General features: G+C 37.1%; 1 protein-coding gene across 3 annotated transcripts in view; it reads right to left on the bottom strand.

The window, feature by feature from the left end:
- LOC116178657 (irregular chiasm C-roughest protein) overlaps positions 1-16,536 on the bottom strand; it is a 57,286-nt gene that overhangs the window by 5,956 nt on the left and 34,794 nt on the right. For all 3 annotated transcript variants that reach the window (XM_031498224.1, XM_031498225.1, XM_031498226.1), the window contains exon 2: positions 15,800-16,077. In XM_031498224.1, the coding sequence (XP_031354084.1) occupies positions 15,800-16,055 (256 nt within the window). In that variant the 5' untranslated portion in view covers positions 16,056-16,077. The remainder of the gene's footprint in view (positions 1-15,799; positions 16,078-16,536) is intronic.

Raw genomic sequence — 16,536 nt, 5'->3', positions numbered from 1 at the left:
TAGGGGTGGCCGGTATCATTCTCTCTTTCGCAATTTAAAGGGAAGACCTTTTCCCTGAAAATGAGGTAAGCGTTATTAACCTTTAGAAATCCCAGAAGAACAAAACGCTTTCACAGGACCGTAATAAAGCCTCTCTTTTTATGAACTCGTTACGTGCCCTGCTATAGGTGTGCCAATCACTTTGGTTTTATGTGCACACTCAAAAGCGTCACTTCTCCTTTCCCCCGTATAAATAATATTGTCATCGAATTTTTATGAAGTAATAAATGTTTTAGACGCTCGCGAGCTCGAGTTATTGATATTTTTCCGGCGACCCCATTTACGAAATTAGTTTTTTCTCGACCGCCCCGAAGTTATCGACTCGAAATGCAATTAAGACATATACGAGAATCTGCGCTTTTATTTATTGCGTATACGTTTACGAAAGATGAATTATAAGCCGGGGACGACACGGCGGTAATATTTCTTTTTTCGAGCGCGCAAGATTTTCCGACAATACCTTACGAAGTTTGCGAACATTACAAAACCCCAAAGCTAATCTTGAAACTTTGTAACTAGATAGTGGTAACCGCGAATTCCACCCACTTTCAGATACCATTTAAATATGAAAATGCCTGATATAAAACAGCATGGGCTCCCCGGGGCACGAAAGTTTCAAGTTTCGCAGGTTCAAATTGTTAAGAGAATCCTCTCGTTCCTGCTAAAATTGACGGCCTGTAATTACCTGCTTACTGTTCTGCATATTATAATCGATCTTAGCGATCTATTTTACTACCATTCTGAATTGAAACGGAAACGAAGTATTTTCCGACACAATTCGTCATTTTTAGCTTCTCGGCAAGGGGTCATTATTGTGCATATGACATGCAAAAGCTAGCGCCAGTTCGCTAAATGTAGAAATGAATATTCAAAAAGCTTCTGGAGAAGCTGTGTAATCTACAATCGGCGCATGCGCATATTAATCGCCAAGATTTTTCTTGGTGCCAGAGGTATAAAAGAAAAAGAACGAGCTAAATGTCTTGAAAACTATAGGGATAGTCCGAGCTTAAGTTGAAATTTCTGAGATAGAATCCGAAATGTTGAGTGAAACCTGAGATTATTGAGACAAAATCCTTGAAAAATATTTATGTGGCTCCTATACCTATTGGTATTTCCGGGATAAAGTCAGAATTTCTGTGATAAAACAGGACGCTTCAAAGTAAATTCAGAAATTCCTGGTTTAAGTTGAAATTTCAGAGAATTTGAGTGAAAGTTGAGATATTGAGACAAAATCCTTCAAAAATATTTATGTGGCTCCTATACCTATTCGTATTTCCGGGATAAAGTTAGAATTTCTGTGATAAAACAGGAGGTTTCGAAGTAAATTCAGAAATCCCTGGTTTAAGTTAAAATTTCAGTGATTTTAAGTGAAAGTTGAGATTATTGAGACAAAATCCTTGAAAAATATTTATGTGGCTCCTATACCTATTGGTATTTCCGGGATAAAGTCAGAATTTCTGTGATAAAACAGGACGCTTCAAAGTAAATTCAGAAATTCCTGGTTTAAGTTGAAATTTCAGAGAATTTGAGTGAAAGTTGAGATATTGAGACAAAATCCTTCAAAAATATTTATGTGGCTCCTATACCTATTCGTATTTCCGGGATAAAGTTAGAATTTCTGTGATAAAACAGGAGGTTTCAAAGTAAATTCAGAAATCCCTGGTTTAAGTTAAAATTTCAGAGATTTTAAGTGAAAGTTGAGATTATTGAGACAAAATCCTTCAAAAATATTTATGTGGCTCCTATACCTATTCGTATTTCCGGGATAAAGTTAGAATTTCTGTGATAAAACAGGAGGTTTCAAAGTAAATTCAGAAATTCCTGGTTTAAGTTAAAATTTCAGAGATTTTGAGTGAAAGTTGAGATTATTGAGACAAAATCCTTCAAAAATATTTATGTGGCTCCTATACCTATTCGTATTTCCGGGATAAAGTTAGAATTTCTGTGATAAAATAGGAGACTTCAAAGTAAATTCAGAAATTCCTGGTTTAAATTGAAATTTCAGTGATTTTGAGTGACAGTTGAGATATTAAGACAAAATCCTTCAAAAATATTTATGTGGCTCCTATACCTATTCGTATTTCAGGGATAAAGTCAGAATTTCTGTGATAAAACAGGAGGTTTCAAAGTAAATTCAGAAATTCCTGGTTTCAGTTAAAAATTCAGAGATTTTAAGTGAAAGTTGAGATTATTGAGACAAAATCCTTCAAAATATTTATGTGGCTCCTATACCTATTCGTATTTCCGGGATAAAGTTAGAATTTCTGTGATAAAACAGGAGGTTTCGAAGTAAATTCAGAAATTCCTGGTTTAAGTTAAAATTTCAGTGATTTTAAGTGAAAGTTGAGATTATTGAGACAAAATCCTTCAAAAATATTTATGTGGCTCCTATACCTATTCGTATTTCCGGGATAAAGTCAGAATTTCTGTGATAAAACAGGAGCTTCAAAGTAAATTCAGAAATTCCTGGTTTAAGTTGAAATTTCAGAGATTTTAAGTGAAAGTTGAGATTATTGAGACAAAATCCTTCAAAAATATTTATGTGGCTCCTATACCTATTCGTATTTCCGGGATAAAGTTAGAATTTCTCTGATAAAACAGGAGACTTCAAAGTAAATTCAGAAATTCCTGGTTTAAATTGAAATTTCAGTAATTTTAAGTGAAAGTTGAGATATTGAAACAAAATCCTTCAAAAATATTTATGTGGCTCCTATACCTATTCGTATTTCAGGGATAAAGTCAGAATTTCTATGATAAAACAGGAGATTTCAAAGTAAATTCAGAAATTCCTGGTTTAAGTTAAAATTTCAGAGATTTTAAGTGAAAGTTGAGATTATTGAGACAAAATCCTTCAAAAATATTTATGTGGCTCCTATACCTATTCGTATTTCCGGGAAAAAGTCATAATTTCTGTGATAAAACAGGACGCTTCAAAGTAAATTCAGAAATTCCTGGTTTAAGTTGAAATTTCAGAGATTTTGAGTAAAAGTTGAGATATTGAGACAAAATCCTTCACAAATATTTATGTGACTCCTATACCTATTCGTATTTCCGGGATAAAATGCTTAAACAATTATTTGTGACCCCTTATGTACTTTCGTATTTCCGAGATAGAGTCGGAATTTCTGATCTAAAGCCGTAAATTTCAAAATAAAGTCAAAAATTCGGAGCCTCAGTTTGTTTCCGAAATATCGAGTATAAGTCGGCATCTTCGATATTAGTACAAAATCCTTAAAAAATATATTTATGTGGCGCCTATGCATCCTCGTATTTTCGAGATAAAGTCGGAATTATTAATATAAATACGGAAATTTCAAAGAAAAGTCAGAAATTCCGAGATTACGTTGGAATTTTCCAGATAAACTCCAAAATTTGACGTGTAAGTGGAAATTTACGGATATTCTTAGATAATTCATGTGGCGTTTATGCACCCTCGTATTTCCCGAAAGAGTTTCTTAGATTTAATTACAAAATTAAAGAAACGGTTAAGTTGTAATTTTAGAGATAAAGTCCGAAATTTCGAGTATCAAACTGAGTTTCCGATATTTAAGTGAAATATTTGTCCCCCTATACACCTTCGTATTTAAAGAATAAATTCAAAACTGCTGGGTAAAACCGGAGATTTGAAAGTAAATTCAGAAATTCCTGATAGAAAATTAGGGGTATAAGTCGGAATGTTGGTCGGAATTTAAGAATTACGATACAAAACCAAAATTCTTAAAAAAATATTTGTGACCACGGCGTATTTCTGAGATAAAGTTGGAATTTCTGAGAAACGTCGGAAAATTCCGAGGAAAATTCAAAATAAAGTTAGAAATTTCAAATGACATTAAGACGAAATTCTGTATGTGGCCCGTCTTCACCCTCGTATATCTAAAAAAATCCGAAGTCAAGTTGGAATTTCCGGGAAAAAATCAGTAAATTTCGAGTATACAATATTTGGGCAAAATTCTTTAAAAATATCTATGTGACCCCTATGCACAGTTGCATATCCAAAATAAAGTCAAAATTTCTAAGATAAAATGCAAATACCGAAGTAAAGTCAGAGATTCGGAGCTGGAATTCGAATTTCCGAGATAAAGTCAGAAATTTCGGACATACGTAGGAATTTCGGAATTTACGATATTAAAACGAATTCCCTAAAAAAATATTTAGTGGTCGCTGTGCAGATAAAGCTGCTATCCACCATCGTGCTTCAGAGATAACGGAATTCCTGAGATGAAACCGGAAATTGCAAAGTAAGTCCGAAATTCCGCCCTTAAATTGGAATTTCCAAAATAGAGTTGTATTTCCATTTCGAGTATAGTCGGAACTGACGACATTAAGGCGAAATTGGATGGTCTCTATGCATCTTCGTATTTCCGGAATAAAGTCAAATTTTCTGGTATAAAGGAAAATTTCAAAGTAGATTCAGAAATTCCAGATTTAAGTTGGAATGTTGGAATCTTAGAAATCTAGACTATACGTCGGAATTTCAGATACCAAAATCCTTAAAAAGTATTTATGTTATCGCTAACACGTTTGAATTTCCGGGATGCAGTTATAATTTCTGGGATTATACCGGAGATTTCAAGTAAAATCAGAAATCACTGGTTATGGGAATTTCCGAGATAAAATCAAAAATTGGGAGTACAAGTCGGAATTTAGGAATTTATGATACTAAAACGAAATATTTATTGTGACCGCACCTTCATATTTCCGCGCTAAAGTCGGAATTTCTGGAAATTCACAATAACGTTTGAAAATTTACGATGTTAAGATGAAATTTTTAGAAAACTAAATGTGGCCCCTGCACCCTTATATCTTCGTAAAATGTTGCAATTTCTTCGATGTAGCCAGAAATTTCAAAATAAAGTCCGAAATGCGGAAGCCAAGTTGTAATTCTCGATATCAAGTCCAAAATTTCCGGTATAAGTCGGAATTTCCGAATTTAAGACGAAATTCTAAAAAAAAAATATTTATGTGGTCCTATGTAACTTCGTATTTCCGTAATGAAGTCAGAGTCTCTGGGACAAAATCGGAGATTTCAATGTAAAACCAGAAATTCCTGGATCAAGTTGTAAATTTCGAGATAATGTCAGAAAGGGGTCTCAATTGAAAAAAGTAATCCTTTTAAAAACACGCCCAACGGGGCCCTTCCTCCGCAGTACCGTTGAAAATTTGCGAACGGTAAAACAATTTTAAATAAGAAATTTCCATTTAGTCGCGTCGCAAACTTGTTTAATTAACTCGATTTTGAATCTCGAAGGAGGAGAACTAGTTTTTTGTGTGCGTAAAGCAAACAGTTAATTATTTATTAGTTTTTGAACATAGCGACGGAGACCGAAAAACATACAATTTTACTTTGATTAATAATGGGGTTGCATTATTAAGCTTGTCATTAAGGCTTAAATAAAATATCCGTATTGACTTTCTTTGTAAATGGGTTTTCGGTTGTTCTCAGCGGTTATTTTCGGTCGGATCGAGGTTATTTGCCTGTTTGCTCGGGGACAAGCTAAGTGTAATATCAGGGGAGGTATTACTCCAGTGTTCCCGGGTCATACATAAGGCAGGGCTCTTCGAGTTGAGGGCATGCAGCATAAGCCATAACGTAACAAGCTCCTAGTGGCACTTGGGGACCTGCGGAGCAAAGATAACCGCCAATAGAGCGCGTCTTAGCCAATTATGTCGTAAAAAGTAATAATATTGTTGACTTTTACGTCATTAGAGAAAAATGAATCTCCATTACCCGGTTGCCTTATGAGATTTTATTAAAATGAAAGAAAATTTCTGCTAATAACGTCGTTACGTCGCATTAACTAGGGCCTTTTCTGCTGCTATCGATCGCAATGCGTGTAAATAATATAAAGCACGTCTAAATTCAATTGAAACGATTTTAATTAACTAACTTCAAAGATATACACGTACTCTTTAACACCTCCGCTTTAAACTTTTCCCAATTTCGTAGCGTAGGAGCGCATAAAATTAAATCACAAGAACTGAAAACAACTTCTAAAACTAGAGCCGCTGCTTTGATGTATTTACTCTTATATTTTGAAAGAGCCCTGAAAGACTTGCTCGTTTGTTGTCTTTGGATTTATGCATCTCCCCGTTGAGTGCTGTACACTTTATTTTCGACTTAAGCCTGTAGACATTATTGATCGGCTCGCAAATTGACAATTTTCGTTTACATGCACTTCCTCTTTTCTCCTTACAACCCCGACTGGGGCATTAGCTGATGGAGGGCACTCGCGCTTACAAGTGCATGAGTCACGGGACTCCACACGAGAGACAAGGGTAATAGAACGAGGTTGTTAGGGGAATGGAAAAAAAAGTAAAGGTCCTTAAGGAACGACAGGGCGTCGCATGTTCTTTGACAGGAAGACGCTAGAAAAAGGGCGGCTTTCACATATTCTACTTCGCTCGGCACTTGATTATTTTCTTTTTGTGTACGCTCGCGACTAATTTTAATCCGCGTGTTCAGAACCCTTAAAACCCCTGGCGAATAACAAAGGTTTTTCGTGCAAATTGGACTCGCGCGTCAATTAAAGAATGATGTCATTCACTTACGATTTCCATTCATTAGAAGATAGCATTTCTCAAGTGGTTATTGTTATTTGTCCACCTAACTCGATTGCCTAAAATGGAAAATCAATCCACATATATTTGTTGCGTAAACAACGTCTTGCAGACCCTGTGTATTTCAATTTAGTAGAGTAAATCTGGGAGTATTGGTTTATTTCATTCGAATTTGTATTTCCGTGGTTGTTTTTCCATTTTAGAATTGTTTGTTATTGCTAGATTTGTAAAACATATAAAACATAGGCACATCTGGTCGTTTGTGATAAGAGTTTTTGTTATCGCACCAAATTTAATTAACGCACGTGTTTTTACCACTGTTAGAAAAGATTGTAAATCAAATAATTGTGTGTTTATTCGAACCCACTGTACGATGTGCGGACAGAGTTTTCATGTCAGATTTTTCTTCTCGCATCCAATAACTTTCGTCGTTAATCCTTTGGAATTCTGAAAAGTTGATCGAATCTACCGAATCTCGTAAATTATTATATTGGGATTTTTCTTTGTGGCATTTACTGGAGGTGTATGAGGCGAAGTTATAAAAATTCTAAGCTCAAGGTATCCGACGGAAAAGGCCAGAAATGTGAAGGGGTCGTGACTGGTTTTTTCATCACCCCAACGCTCCAGTCCAGGCAGGTCCTTCAGAACTCATGTGCTTTTGGCTAAACACTCAATCACTTTTCTTCCCTACCCACCCTACTCACCTGACCTCGCACCTTGGGACTTTTCGTTCCCCAAACTCAAATCACGTTACAAAGGAAGAATTAGTTATAATTTTAGTTTACGGGAAGAGGGCTGGAGGATCTTCCCCCAAAACCGTCTGCTTGGGCACTTTCATTCCACTTTTCGGTAAGATACCACCGAACGTAGCACCGGCGGGAGGGGGGGTCTGGTCTGATAATTGTACGTAAAAGATCAATACAATTTTCCTTTTACTGGGGGTTGTTACTGGGAGGTATTCCATCCCCCACCTCCACCCTCCAGACTGTATTTAAAAATACGAATATACGAATGGTGTCATTGTGATTGATAAATCATGATTGTAGGGAAAAGATCATTAAATTTTCCCTTTGCTGGGGGGTATTCCATACCCTCCAGACGCCCGGTGTTGGCATTCTCTCCCAAAACCTTCTGCCTGACCACTCTCGTTCAACTGTTTAGTAGGACGCCACAGAACGTACTACCGGGGAGTCTGGGGGGTATGGAATACCTCCCAGCCTATATAGACGAAGCTTTTATTTAAATATATGTGTCCAAATGGTCTCATTATGATAATGTTAATTGTAGGGAGAGGATCAGCACAAAATTTCTTTCTACCGGAGGTTATTGCGGGGGGTATTCCATACCCCCCAGACTCCCGGTGATGCATTTTCCCCCAAAAACCGCCCGCCTCTCTACTTTTCAGTCAGACTCCATCGAATATAGCATCGGGGGACCTGAGGGGGGTATGGAATATATACACGAAGAGTAAACAATGTTCTCATTGTGTATATTCCATACCCCCCAGACGCCCCCGGTGCATCTTTCGATGGCGTCTTCCCGAAAAGTGGAATGAGAGTGGTCATGCAGACGGTTCTGGGAAAAAATGCACCACGGGCGGTTATGGGTGGTATGAAAAATCCCCCAGCATATACGCACGAAGGAATTATTAGTTGAACGTGTTAGAATACTAGATTTAAACATCTGGAAATAATTGCGTATAAGTTTAAATGCAGTGTTAGACAAGAATGCTTATTATTGCAGAGGAAGCTAATTAGTTTCAAGATAAGACAAAACAAGCACAGTTGATCGTGCAACAACGCATTAATTTGTTTAGGAAAATGGAGACGGACGTTAATCGTTAGTTGTTTGGTGGTGGACGTTAAGCGTGGTTTTCTTGCGTAGGCGCTTATTGTTTTGGTGATCGGGAGTTCTGCAGAAGTTGCAGGGTTACCACTCTGAGGGATCAGTGGGAACCCTTTTTATAATTGTTCGCACCCCTGAAAATTGACATTTTTCCATTTTGCTCAGACACTTTTACAAATCGGCACGTGTAAACCGCCAACTTCCGGTTGCTGATGTAAACCGGAAGTTGTCGATACACAATTTAGCTTTGAGTATAAGTGACATCTTCCAGCGTCGACGATGTTTTTGATATTTTAATTGAGATAAATGTAAGCGTTAGAAAATTTGCTTGTCAAAACTTTTACAGAGCATTCCTGTTATAAATTATTAGGGTGTCTCGATTTCAGATGTAGGATTTTTTTACGTTAAGTAACACGGTCACTTGCTACCTTAATTGAAATAAATTTAGGGGCTCAAAGACTGTCAGTGTTACCTACAGGATTCAGTTGTAGAATTTTTTAACATCGCTCTGCAGACACACTTTTTAGAGGAAAGAAAACAAATTCCTCTTATGTGATGATTTTGTCCGTCTGTTCCTCGCGTAACTCGAAGATAAAAAGAGAAATCGATGTCAAACCTTCGCCAATCGATTTCTACAAGTTCAAGAATGAGAGCCGAATTAAAAGTATGGTTTTCGAGTGGTAAAAAATTCCCCTACTGAAAATCGTATGCGATTTTTCGTATCTTGTTTTAAGTTTGATAATCTATAAGTGACATCTTCCAGCGTCGACGAAAGAATGTGAGGGTGCGTTCTATTGATAAATACAGTAGCGAAAGAATTACCAGCGGCATTCCGTCGAACATTTTTCCGAAATAATTTACCAACAGAAGAATCTCTCCGCCCCTGATTTTCTTCCATTCAGATTCTGTAAATAATGCTATTGGAATTTCTGTTTCCGCATACCAGCAACGCGAGCGAAGGGGCGCATACGGAAAATATTTAAACGAGATTTAAAATTTTTGCGACATTCCGGCCAGATTATCATCAATATTGTGACGTACTGCCACTTGCATACTTTAGATGACGAAAAAATATCGGGAGATGTTGGCGACGTACACGCCTTATTGATTTTACGTAGACAGGCCATTTTTTTTCCTTTTGTGTGTAATAAATGCACTCCCCCATGTAGATGCGTCATGCTGTATAGTCACGTTTCTCTAAGGCAAGTGCCACTTGACTTGGATTACGCATTTTTAATGGCAATCGTGATTACCTTGGTACCGCTTCTGATTAAAATAATGGGAGGGCACCGGACAAGCTGAAATCTACACCAAAAATCATGTAAATGTTTGTCTGGCGCCTGTTGAGTGATTGAAAACGAATACCTTTACGCACCCAATAAAAGCTTTTCGTAATTAAAAAAGACATAATCAGATCTGCTATTCACTTTGTCATCGAGTGAATAAGTACAAAAGTGAAAATCGGCCGCATTTTTCTTAGATTTAGCGAAAAACAGGAAAAACATAGTTCCAACAGAAAATTAGCTGCCCCATTTTTTAATGGTCACAACATTAACATAAAGACAAACGAAACAGCAACTGCAAATGCACATTTGTCATCTTTATATTACAATGGAAGTCGTGGAAAGAGGATAGCCGAGTACTCCCAAGAGCGAGAGCACTCCGAGGAAAAACACTTCGAAAGGCCATGGAATGGATAAGGGCGATTATGGCGAAAATTGAAGCTAAATCGGTATTTCATCACAAAGAAACAGAAGAAATAGGCACGTAGTCAACGGATCGAGCATCGAATCAGGTGTATAATAACATGGGAACACCGGAGGGAGAAAAGTACTTAAAACTAGGGAATAAGGAATGTAAGTAGAGAGGAAGTTTTGGAGGAACTAACCAGAACCCAAACCAAAAACGACGTTAGTCCGGAGGTTAGATCAGTAGAAGTATGGGAGGCGTTGGAAAAATACGGGATTGGCATACTCTGTGAGTTGATGTGGAACACCCCCAGTATAATATGAAGATTTCATTACCTTTTCCGAAGGAGTACCTACCGTGCGAGAGCTCCTCTTCTCACCAGATCCTCAGGTGTTACATTCTACTTAGTGTTAGCACTCGATACTTTTCGAAAAAATTACATAGAACTTAGAACCATGATCTCGTGGAGTATGAAATTCTCTTCAGAGAAAGGGGGATTCGATTACGTGAGAGTCTTGAAAGCTGAACGTACCGAGGGATTTGGGTGCCATGGAATACCGTCCAATATACCAAAATTCGATTACATTTTACCACAAACAAGGAAAAGAGTGCTAGGGAGAATAGAGAAGGAATTATTGATCCTTTCCAAGGGCTGTTCCTGTTGAGTATCCCATACTCCCAGTATAGGAAGAATCAATTTCCTTTTTCCAAAGACTATCACGTAGTAAAGAGTCCGGGGGCTATCAAATACCCTCCAATATACAAAGCTTTTCCTAAAAACTACGACAAGAGTCCTAAGGAAAATCAAAAAATATATTGAGTCCCTTTTTGCTTTACTTCAAAAGAAAAATCCAATATTCCTTCTGCTACATTCAGCCAATTTACAATGTGATCTATTCCTTTAAGAGTTGTTTCTGACTACTTACAAATAAAATTTAATGCAATCTCTTAAAGAGAACCGATAGTTCCTTTGATCATAAATTTAAAAAAATTCGTTACCTTAAATGTAGCGTTTTCTGGAATCGATGATTTCCCTACAAGCAGTACTGCCTTTCTTAAAGAGGGTTCCTTAAAGCAGGATACTACAGAATGAAACCTGGATCTCCGTAGGAAAACACTTTCTTATTAATTTGGGTGCGTAGAATCCAGATCAATTTGTACTTTTTCGATCAGACTTCTCAATCAAAAGTTAGAGACTAGAAAAAAATTCAAAGGGCTGTAACTTTTGAACTAGTAGCCCAATCTTGGAACTGTTTGAAATTATGGATTCTACAGGACACATTCTATAAGAAAATTTTTTTTCTGGGTCGATTTGAGACATTTTTTTTTCGGGGCTGAAAAAAAGGCAGTGTATAACCTTCCTTTTTTACCAAAAAATCGACTACACCAAAATTTCTCGGGAAAACACTTTTTCTTATTAATTTGGGTGCGTATAATCCAAATCAATTCGTACTTTTTCGATTAGACTTCTCAATCAAAAGTTATAGACTAGAAACCAATTTCGAAAAAAAATTCAAAGGACTGTAACTTTTGAACTAGTAGCCCAATCTTGGAACTGTTTGAAATTATGGATTCTACAGGACACATTCTATAAGAAAATTTTTTTTCCGGGTCGATCTGAGACAATTTTCTTTTCGGGGCTCAAAAAAAGGCACCTTCCTTTTTTACCAAAAATCGACTACACCAAAATTTCTCGAGAAAACACTTTTTCTTATTAATGTGGGTCCGTAGAATCCAAATCAATTTGTACTTTTTCGATCAGACTTCTCAATCAAAAGTTATAGACTAGAAACCAATTTCGAAAAAAAGTTCAAAGGGTTGTAACTTTTGAACTAGAAGCCCAATCTTGAAACTGTTTGAAATTATGGATTCTACAAGCCACCTTCTATAAGAAAATTTTTTTCCGGGTCGATCTGAGACAATTTTCTTTTCGGGGCTCAAAAAAAGGTGTATAACCTTCCATTTTTTACCAAAAATCGACTACACAAAAATTTCTCGGGAAAACACTTTTTCTTATTAATTTGGGTCCGTAGAATCCAAATCAATTTGTACTTTTTGGATCGGACTTCTCAATCAAAAGTTATAGACTACAAACCAATTTCGAAAAAATATTCAAAGGGCTGTAACTATTGAACTAGTAGCCCAATCTTGGAACTGTTTGAAATTATGGATTCTACAGGCCACATTGTATAAGAAAATTTTTTTTCCGGGTCGATCTGAGACAATTTTTTTTCGGGGCTCAAAAAAAGGCAGTGTATAACCTTCCTTTTTTACCAAAAATCGACTGCACCAAAATTTCTCGGGAAAACACTTTTTCTTATTAATTTTGGTGCGTAGAATCCAAAACGATTCGTACTTTTTCGATTAGACTTCTCAATCAAAAGTTATGGACTAGAAACCAATTTCGAAAAAAATTCAAAGGGCTGTAACTTTTGAACTAGTAGCCCAATCTTGGAACTGTTTGAAATTATGGATTCTACAGACCACATTCTATAAGAAAATTTTTTCCCCGGGTCGATCTGAGACATTTTTTTTTCGGGGCTCAAAAAAAGGCAATGTATAACCTTCCTTTTTTACCAAAAATCGACTGCACCAAAATTTCTCGGGAAAACACTTTTTCTTATTAATTTTGGTGCGTAGAATCCCAAACAATTCGTACTTTTTCGATCAGACTTCTCAATCAAAAGTTATAGACTAGAAACCAATTTCGAAAGAAAATTCAAAGGACTGTAACTTTTGAACTAGTAGCCCAATCTAGGAACTGTTTGAAATTATGGATTCTACAGGCCACATTCTATAAGAAAATTTTTTTCCGGGTCGATCTGAGACAATTTTTTTTTCGGGGCTCAAAAAAAAGCAGTGTATAACCTTCCTTTTTTACCAAAAATCGACTACACCAAAATTTCTCGGGAAAACACTTTTTCTTACTAATTTTGGGGCGTAGAATCCAAAACAATTCGTACCTTTTCGATTAGACTTCTCAATCAAAAGTTATAGACTAGAAACCGATTTCGAAAAAAATAGTTTGATGAGGCAATGAACCGTATATTTATATCGTCTGCTTTCAATCAGATTTAAATGCTACTGTAATATAATTTACTATCAGCACATTATAAGACCAAACAAATTCTACGTCATCAACTGAAGCTAATAAAATATATCTTTTAAAACTGTCGCTTCGGATTTTTTTTTTACTGAACTGTCACTCTAAACTTCCGATTTATATGCCGGAAAAGGCCGCTCGTACTTACGAATTTTTTACGTAATAATTCGAACGTACACTTGCTTTATGATCCCTTCCGAATGAGTCCGGTTAATTCACCTGCCAACGATACTTCTGTGCTGGCGATATTACTAACTGCGCTAAATATTGCTAATGTTTATTTACTGACTTACAATGAACTTCCGTAAACGTTATCACTCATGCGGTTTTGCGCGTAGCTTTATTTTGCAATGCGTCACGTATTCGACTTTAATTTAATCCGCGACGCTTTCCTACTGATAAGTTACACGTAGTAATGCCCTCCCTAAAATGCTCCAGGGCACGTCCCTACCCTTGTTTCATTTTCTAACACGCCTACAGAATTACGCTAATACGTTTCAGCGGCCATCTTTAATCGTTGGAGTATAGACTTCGTTCTCTTAAACCAATACCATTAATTAGATTAATTAATTAAAAGCAATTAAAGATTCGTACGCCTTCTGGAAGACTCTCAGAGTATCATTTTTCAGAAACGTTTAGATAGAACGACTTTTCTAAATCCTTGGAGGCTTATAAGAGCTTTTAGAAACTTATAGTAAAGCCCTCGTAGGCCGGTAACCGATCACGTACAACGATGACAAAATCAGGGTTAGAACCAGTGTCCAAGTTACTGCGGGTTTTCCAGAAACCCAGGGTCGGCGATAATCCCCTGTTCAGTGATCAGTCTGTTTGGGAAGATCCAAAGACTTTTTAATATCTTAGGTCCCATTTCACCGAAAGCGGACTTAACCGCCCAAGGCTGGTTGGATGAATTAAACCCACATATCAAGGGAAGAGAAGAAGTGGCGGTAATGAGAATATTGAGGTCGGCGATGATGAAGACTAGGAAGAAAAATCTAGAGGAGGCGCGACGGTTGAAGGAAGGAGTGCGTGAGGATGACCATAGGATGAAGGAACCGCATCGTGGACGATTGAGATTTATTTATTTATTTATTTATTTATTTATTATCCCTCTCTTGTTCTGGGTCCTCAACAGGCTTGCGCCCAATTACAGAGTGACCCGCATAATGCTTTTTAGAGGTGCCTCTGCAGAAGATGAAAAAACGACCCATGAAGTAAGAAAAGATGCTTCATTTTTTATTTCTGATCTAGAAAGTACATTAAAAATAAAAAGACCAGTGTGTCCTCAATTTTTATTTGCGAGTAAAATAAACCCAAAATAAATTATTCAAAAGCTGTGTTTTTAGTCCGAATTTGAAACGCTTCAGTCTAAATACGTCACAAACCTACAACCAATCACGTAGAAGTGATCCGGCAACCTTGACATTCTCCTGCAATATTGCCAAGTCGTTATGTCATCTGAATGGTTCTAGGAGCTGATTGGTCGGGCTTATTACGTCACAGAGCCCGCCACAATCATATCGTTTTGACTAAACCCTTAAAACCGCACATGTTCATTATTTTTTTGCTAATCAGACTCTATTTTTAAATGAACTTTTACTGTCCAAAAATAGTATATTGAAAGACAAGTGTTACAATGCGACCTATTGTAATACGACTATCTTGTGGCACGAGTGGCGACGCGAAGCGTAGGCACGAGTGTCCGCAAGATAGGAGTATTACAATAAAGCATTGTAACACGCGTTTTTCATACTATTTTTTCTATTTCGGTGCTTTAATTTAATTAAAAAAATCATTATGAGAAACTATAGGGAACATTAGAACTAACATGTTTTATGTTGGGAACACTTTTTATGCCGTTAAGTTTTAGGTTGGCAGCGTAGTAAGACTGACATTTTGAAGTTCAAACATGGAAGTACCCAACGAAGTACCTACTTGTACTAACTAGTAACTGCCAACTTAAGAGATGAGTTACCAAAAAAAAACGACTATAATCACTGTCTTTGTACAACTGTTTTCGGCCGAAAACAGTTGTACAAAATCATCATTGTGACACCGAAATAGAAAAAATGTTTTGTGGTTTCAGGTGCACGCTTATTAAATTAGAACTGCGGAATTCAACTATAATGTAAACCCCCATTGTCGGAAAAACGGCCAAATTATGATATAATGAACGATACATACAGGGATTTTTTCATACAGTGTATCAGAGTGAAAAGCTTCAATGCGAAATAGAAGAATTGGAAAAACGCGGTTTAGAATAACTGTCATAGAGGTTGGGGGAACTAGAACCGCTACTTTTTGGTCACGGAATGAGTCGAATACTACTCAATGAGACCTTTAATTTCAGGTATAATCTCGGGTATAATGAAGAGGGTATCGAGAGGGGTCTCAATAATTCGCAAAAAAATCGAGATGAATTTTAAAAAGGGTTGCAGGACCGTTAGGTATTTCATTTTTAATTATTCCATTCTTGAAGGGAGAAGGAATTTTGTTGGTCGGGTGTAATCTTGGTTGCCTACATTGACTGTTTTTTTTGCTATATATTTCATAACATTCGTTTACCTTCTTCGTCGCTCCCGACCATACTGTAGCGCTCAAACCCGCTCAAATTTCGATGCGTGCCCAATCCGAAATCGTCCTTGGTCCATTGCAGGGTGCCGCTCTTGTCAATCACGCGACACGGCAAAGTAACCCTCGAGTTCACCACGGCCGTCTGATCTTGTGGTTCCATCGCGAACTTCTGCTCCTTTAACGCCACCGCATCGCCCAGAAGGCAACCTAACCGCAGCAGCAGAAGAAGAAACTTGCGACTCGACATTATCGCTGATTGTCCCCGAAATCTGCAACAAAAGAATATGTGCGATTAAACCAATTGTCATTATTTAATTAAGGCTGTTACTTCTTAGATTAATTTAAGACGTTGAGAAATGAGTTTTTTTCGAAGACGTGTTTTCTAACCAGTTAGATTACACTGGTTTCGACAAATGGCTTATTAATGCTAATGTAAACTTCGATCCGTATCATGAAATGTTTAATTTAATCCCACCGACCGGTGGATACCGTGTGAATAGTGCCGGATTATAACTTTCTGCGGTGCTAAGCTCAAAAGGACCAGCAATTACACGTTCACTTAGGGGTGAAATTTCTCTAAATTTTATGCCGAACTCGCCTTAACGCATAATGATAAAAGCGACGAATGAGTCAATCGTTTTCTAATGAGCTAAGATGCTAAACGCCATAATAATAGCCAAGGTGCAATCAAATCTACCGTTCCGATTTTTTCGCTCCTCTCCCTGCAG

The sequence above is a fragment of the Photinus pyralis genome, unplaced genomic scaffold, assembly GCF_008802855.1.
Source record: "Photinus pyralis isolate 1611_PpyrPB1 unplaced genomic scaffold, Ppyr1.3 Ppyr1.4_LG8, whole genome shotgun sequence".
Lineage (NCBI taxonomy): Eukaryota > Metazoa > Arthropoda > Insecta > Coleoptera > Lampyridae > Photinus > Photinus pyralis.
The sequence above is the reverse complement of the archived record's forward strand: the minus strand, read 5'-3'. Positions and strand labels throughout refer to the sequence as shown.